Raw genomic sequence first — 6,470 nt, 5'->3', positions numbered from 1 at the left:
ACTCATGGCAGCCCAGCTCCAGGTTAAACTGTCGTTCAGCATCCTAGCTGCGGAGGGCAGTGTCACCGGCCCTCATATGTGGGATCTGAACCGAGGCCCTCTGGCATCCCAAGCGAGTTCTTAACCATCGCGCCACTCGACCGGCCAGGAAAAGGCCCCTTTAAAAAATAGGCTAATATTAATATCTGATCATTATTAACGGTGTCAGGCATTCTTCTAAGCTCTTTATACAGATATTTAATCCTCACAATTACTCTCTTGCAATACTATTGCTATCTCCATTTACCAACAAGGAAAGTGAGGCACTAGAAGTTAAGAACTTAACCCAGGGTCAGGGTCATAGGCTGATAAGGGATGGAACCAGGACTGGAACTCAAGCAGTCTCTCTAGGGGCTTTTCTGTTAACTACTATGTTAAACTGACTTTGCATCTTTATCTATTCTGACATCATACAAATGGGCAAATTCACGGAGAACCCATGTGTTTATCCTGGAAGCTCCAGTACAACTTATTCAGGGCTGTCAGTTTGGTTCATGCCCTTCTAGAAGAGATGAAACTCCAGAATGGATCCTTAAACCACCTTACAGGGGAGGAGATAATGTGCTGGATCCTTGGGTAACCTTGAGGGAGCAAGGTTGTGTGGTGGGTTCAAATTTCTGTTCTCTTCCTTTAGCTAGTGGCTTGATGTCAACTTCTAAAGTGTGTGTGGGTAGCTCTTTATTAAAAATAAAGAAAGACCTTGTGTAAAAATTCTTCTTTCTTTCATGCAAGCTAAATCCTGTTAACTTTTTTTCATATGTTCTCACAGAGCCCATTTTATAAATATTTGCATTGGGAAGGGAGTCCATAACATTGTAGAAACTGAAAGGCACACAGCCTCGAAACTTGTCAAGTGTTCCTACCATATTCAGTGGGGCTTCTCTCTCTTTGGTCTACAGATGAAATATGTGAATGAGAAGTTTCAAGATGAAAACAATAAAGAGGTGCTTCTCATGTGCCTTGGCATCACCTCAGGAGTTGGACGGCTGCTCTTTGGCCGGATTGCAGACTATGTGCCTGGCGTGAAGAAGGTTTATCTACAGGTACTTCCTTAAGCCTTCCCCCCGCCCCACCCTCCGCAAAGTTATTATTGTCTAAAGGCTCCTTATATGAGTCTGTAAATGTGAGAAATATTTTCTAGAACCTAACTTCTGCAAGCAGTTTTTTGAGGTCAAGATCAGTTGTGAGTTTTGGGTTTTCTCCTGAAAAATTGGCCCTCCAACAACAATCTTCTTTGTTTTGTCATGGAACTCCACCAAACCAAAATGTTTTTTGCCTGTTGCTTTTTCTTTTCTTTTTTTTTTTTTCTAAAGATTTTATTGGGGAATTGGAGGGAAACAGCGTTGGGGAATCGGGGAAGGAGAACAGACAGGTAGACAAATTGCTGTTTTGTTCTTCAGTCTAGTTGTGGAGGACATTGCTTCACTGGCCCATGTTGGTATTGTGATCACTGGGCTCTTCCCGGCTGAGGCAGATCGGTCACTGGCCATTGGATGGCCACTCACGGTAGCTCACGGCAGCCCACTGCCGCCCTCCTGCAGCCTACGCCGTTGCCGGCGACTCATGGCAGCCCAGCTCAAGGTCGAGTTGTTGTTTACCATCTTAGCTGTAGAGGGCGCAGTGTCACTGGCCCTCATGTGGGATCCGAACTGGGGTCCTGCTGCTCAGAGCTGGCATCCAAAGCCAACTCGTAATCAACATGCCACTCAGCTGGCCCCGCCTATTGCTTTTTCTGAGAAGAATGTTTTGGCTTTGGCATAGTTCTCATAGTCATGTGCCTTTGCAATATCTGTGGAACTCAGGGTGTGTGTGCGTGTCTTTCTGAGCTTCTTTATTGCAAATTGCCTCCTGGGTGTTGTGGGGTACACACTAAACAAATGCTTCTTCTAAGATCTTTTGGACCTCATTTGATAAGTATTTAAGTGACTCCTCCATGCCAGACACTGTGTTAAATGCTGCAGATGAAACATGACCTGTGCTCTCAATCAGTAGTTAATGGTCTCATGTTGAAACAGTGGAATAATGGTTATGCTAGCTGGGTGCCATGGCAACATAGGCACCAAGCATCTGAATCCCTAGTGAGGAGATGAGCAGACCTCCTGGGCTGGCAGAGTGGTAAGAGGTGAGTAGTAGTTAGATAGACTGGAAGACAGAGGAAGGTGTTCCAGCAGAGGAGACCACATGGGCAGAGAGGTAGAGGCGTGACAGAGTATCTTATGTCCGGGAAATGGAATGTTTGAATGGAACAAAGAGAGAACAGATTGATTGGCTGGGGTGATAAGGCAGGAGCCAGGTTGGGAAGGGCCTTTATAAACACAAAAGAGGATGAACTCTATCCTGAAACCTACCAGGAGCCATTCAAGGATTTTAAGTCAGGGAGTACTATGACATGGGTTGTATTTTATAAAGTTAACCTAGTAACTATGAAGGGTGGAATGAGGTGGAGAGGGGGTAAGAGTTGAGATAGCCCCAAAAGGCCACATATTGAAGGTTCCATTTCTGTGAGGTGTCCAGATTAGGGAGCTCCAAGAGACAGAAAGTAGGTTAGTGGTTTCCAGGGGTGGAGGGGGGAGGGAATGGGGGTGATTGCTACTGGATATGGGGTTTCGTTTTGGGGTGATATAAATATTCCAAAATTAGACAGTAGTGATAGTTGTACAACCTTGTTCATGAACTGAAACCCACTGAATTATCCACTTTCAATGGGTGAATTTTATGGTATGTGAATTTATATCTCAATAAAGCTGTTATTAAAAAAAAAAAAAGAGTGGAGACAGTGGGACCAGTTGGAGACTATTGGAGTCCTCTAGGCAGGAGGAAGCAAGGAAGAGTTATTGGAATCAAACAGGGAGTAAAACAGGGATGCAGGGAATGAGAGGTTGATGGAGCCACCCAAGCGGGGTGTGAGATTTATGCTTGGATAACAGAGCGGATGGTTTTTCTGTTTTGTCAAGATCAGTAATTCAGTCAATTGACGTAAGATGATGAGCTCATTTTTGCCATGCTAAGTCTGTGGTGCTTGTGGGAAAGCCGGGGTGCGTGTGAAGCTCCTGAGAGACTCTGGAAAAGAGACCTGAGGGAGTGGGATTCATGGGCTGTGTGGGGTGAGTGGAGGACCAGGACTGGACCAGGAGTGGAGGCCCAAAGGAAGTGGCCAGATCAGTAGGGGAAAAGCAGGGCACAGAGCGGTCCCCGGGCAGGAGTGGTCAGAAGTGTCAGTAGCAGTGAGACAGCCGGCATGGTAAAGACTGAAAGGTTTTCATTGGTCTCAGCAATAGAAATCATTTCAACGGAGTGGCAGGTGCAAGAGACTGACTGTGATCAGCTGAGTAAATGAAAACATGGACGGCTTTGCCCAAAAGCTTGGCTGTGGAAGGAAGATAAAGGAGAGCCAAAGCGGGGCTAGGGCCTGGGGGCCTGACGTGTCTCCTCACTGTGTGGAGGGGTGGCGGCCCTGGACCAGGGCCTTGAAGGAGAGGTGGACTGTGGGCACAGGAAGATGGTTGGAAAAGGCATTAATTACAAAGTAACTTACTCTGTACAGAAGTGAAGTTGGACAGTTGAAGGAGGCTGATAGGAAAAAAGCCGATTCATTGAAATACAGTGTTGGAGGAGAGCTCTACGGAAACCCTGGACCACCAGGAAGAGGAACAAGTGGATCGTAATGCAGATTAAGCCTGAAACATCGGTGGAGGCAAAAGTGACATAACTGAAGCTGTCCTCCCTTCAGGCACATCATGGGAAGGCAGGGTTCTTTGGGAAAGACAACAGTGCTGGGAGAAATAGAAGGCAGCAGGAAGAGAGGAAGACCAAACATGAGGTGGAATGACTCCATATAAGAAGCCATAGGTGTGAGTCTACAGGAGCTGAGCAGGGCTGTGAGGACAGGACACTGTGGACGTCACTATTCACAGGGTGGCCAGGAGTCTCAGCTGACTCAATGGCACATAACACACACAATAACTTGCTTTGATTGACGTGAAGTAGTAACGAGCACCATCTTCTGAGCTCTTCCGCATGCCAGACAATGAACAGTGCTCTACGTGCCGTAGCTCCTTTACTCCTCACGCCAACACTTTGAGGAAGGTACTGTCGGTCATTATTTGCACTTACAGATGCAAACACTGAGGGACAGACAGGCTACGGCCATCTCACTGTGTGTGTATGTATGTCCAGGAAAACAGCTGCAGGGAGTCTGGGCATACAACTAGGAGGAAGCGTAGACAGCTGGAGAGTGCTGCTTTAAAGTATTTACTGTACTATGATCACTGCCCCTTTTATTAATGCCTATGGATATCCTTGTCAAACGGTTAGCAAACCATTTGGTCTTGTTCTCAAGTGTCAAGGGAGCCCTCTAATGGACATTTGTTGCCTTACAGACTTTTGAGTTTCCTTTCATTCATTCAAAAAATTCTGAGTGCTTCCTGGGACCCAAGTACGCACGTGCCTAGACCCTGGTGGGGTGATACCAACCAGGCAGACATGGTCCCTGCGTCCTGTAGCAAGACTCGAGGCAGGAAAAAGCTGGGCATGTTTGGGAACTCAAGAAGACAGGGAGAGTGGCCTGGTAAAAGGTCGGAAAGCTAGGCGGGGCCTTGCAAGATGAAGAGATTTTACTTCAGTGTAGTAGGTCTTGGTTGGAGAATAGCATGGTCTGATTTTACATTTCCAAGTCACTGTGGTTGCCCTGAGTGTGGCCGATGGATTACTGGGAAGGAAGCAAGAGTGCAGGAGGGAAGACCCATTAGATGAGCACAGTAGTCCAGGTGAGACACGACGGCGGTCCAGTCGAAGGAGCTACAATGGATGAAGTCATGGTATGTTTTATTCATCAGCGTTTCACTCCAAAACAGTTTTTGAAAATGCCTTCACGACATAGGGCAATCAGATCATTTGCAACATTTTGGGGGGCACATTTTAATACATAGTACATATATTAATATTAATAATTTACAAAAGAAAATACAGACTTTCCTAACTTGTCCCATGTTTGGTCTGCAGTTACACAGCAGTGAGTTAAAAGTCAGTAATTTCATGTTGGATGAAAGGTTAGTCACAACCTCTTAGGTTTTCTTTTAGGTCTGTTTTTTCTTTTTCCATCCAAATGTGGTGCAGTGTCTGTGGCACCCAGTAGTGCCTGCTGCGTCACAGGTGACATGACTGCATTTCAGAGACACCTGTGAAGGAGAAGGCAGGCCTTCGGTGTGTCCTGTGGCTGCTGGGAGCCACCGATGGGCCCCGTCTTGTGAACACGCAGGGGCACAGGCCCAGCCCAGGCCCGTGGACTTGCTCCTTTGCATCGCTCTGTGCTCTGTGTCTTGTTTTTCCCGGCCTCCCTGCCCCAACTCCCAAACGTCAGTGCGGTTTTTGATTCTTGGCTCTTCTCTGCTGTGACCAACTCCAGCTCTGCCTGTTCTCTCATTCCTCTGTCTCTCTCCGCGTCTCCCTCCCTGGCTGTCTGCCTCCTGGCCCAGCCTTTAAGGGTTGGAATGCTCCTGCTGCTTACCTCCCTTCCCTTTCCTTCTTTGGTGTGTTTTCCAAGACCTACCTGCTCCCTGCTTTCGTCTGTTTTATCCCAGCCTTTGGGACTAGGACAGTTCTCTCCCCTCCCTGTCCCCTTAAAGCCAGCTCTGAGGAGCAGCCGGGCACAGAATACACTTCACAGCCTCCCCCGTGGTCTGATTTCTGGTCATGGGCATCTTGGGTTTGGGAGGCCGCAGAGCGGAAAAGCACAGGCTCTGGAGTAAGACATGAGTTCACACCAGTCCTGCCACCCATCTGTCTGCAGACCTGGCAGAGGGCTGTGGCGAGGGTTCATGGTGACAGCTTACATCCAGTGTCGGGCCAGAGTAGGTGATTAATAAGTCCTTGCTTTATTATGTTTTAACATTCTACTAAATACTGAAGCAGATCCTGATTTGGAACTGGTCTCAAGAAAGGAGACCTTGGTTATCCTGAACTAAAGACTGCTCAGAGGTAACAAAGAGTTTAGCAGTATCTAAAGAGTTCTGAATTTAAATTTCCATAAAGGTCCTGGGTTCCAGGCATTTTCAGCCTAACCATTTTAAATGCTGACTGAAGAGACGACTGAACTTCATTATACAGAATAATAATGTAAAGAAAGTCTTTGCAAAAGTTCCCAGAGTATGTACTTTAGCGCGAGAGGAAAGGCTGTGTTCGGGTATCAGCTTACCACCTTTCTTCACAGGCCTATCTTTCTACTCACCATTCACTTAAAGATTGTGTGTTTAATACATAACTTTTCAGAAGTGTGAGTGTTTCAAAGGTCTGGAAGTTATAACTGCATAATGAAAGATCAAAATCTTTGGATTCAGATCAGTTTCTCATGGTGTCATATTTCTGTGTGACATGGGCATACTGAAGCATGGGCATCATATCCATCTCTGTAAAGCAGGCAGACCCGAACATGC

General features: G+C 46.7%; 1 protein-coding gene across 1 annotated transcript in view; it reads left to right on the top strand.

Moving 5' to 3' along the window:
- The window catches only part of SLC16A10 (solute carrier family 16 member 10), a 124,742-nt gene that overhangs the window by 103,622 nt on the left and 14,650 nt on the right, over nt 1–6,470 (top strand). The window contains exon 4 of the mRNA XM_019646352.1: nt 939–1,082. Coding sequence (XP_019501897.1) covers nt 939–1,082 — 144 coding nt within the window. The remainder of the gene's footprint in view (nt 1–938; nt 1,083–6,470) is intronic.

This window comes from Hipposideros armiger, unplaced genomic scaffold, assembly GCF_001890085.2.
Source record: "Hipposideros armiger isolate ML-2016 unplaced genomic scaffold, ASM189008v1 scaffold_101, whole genome shotgun sequence".
Taxonomy (NCBI): Eukaryota; Metazoa; Chordata; class Mammalia; order Chiroptera; family Hipposideridae; genus Hipposideros; species Hipposideros armiger.
The sequence above is the reverse complement of the archived record's forward strand: the minus strand, read 5'-3'. Positions and strand labels throughout refer to the sequence as shown.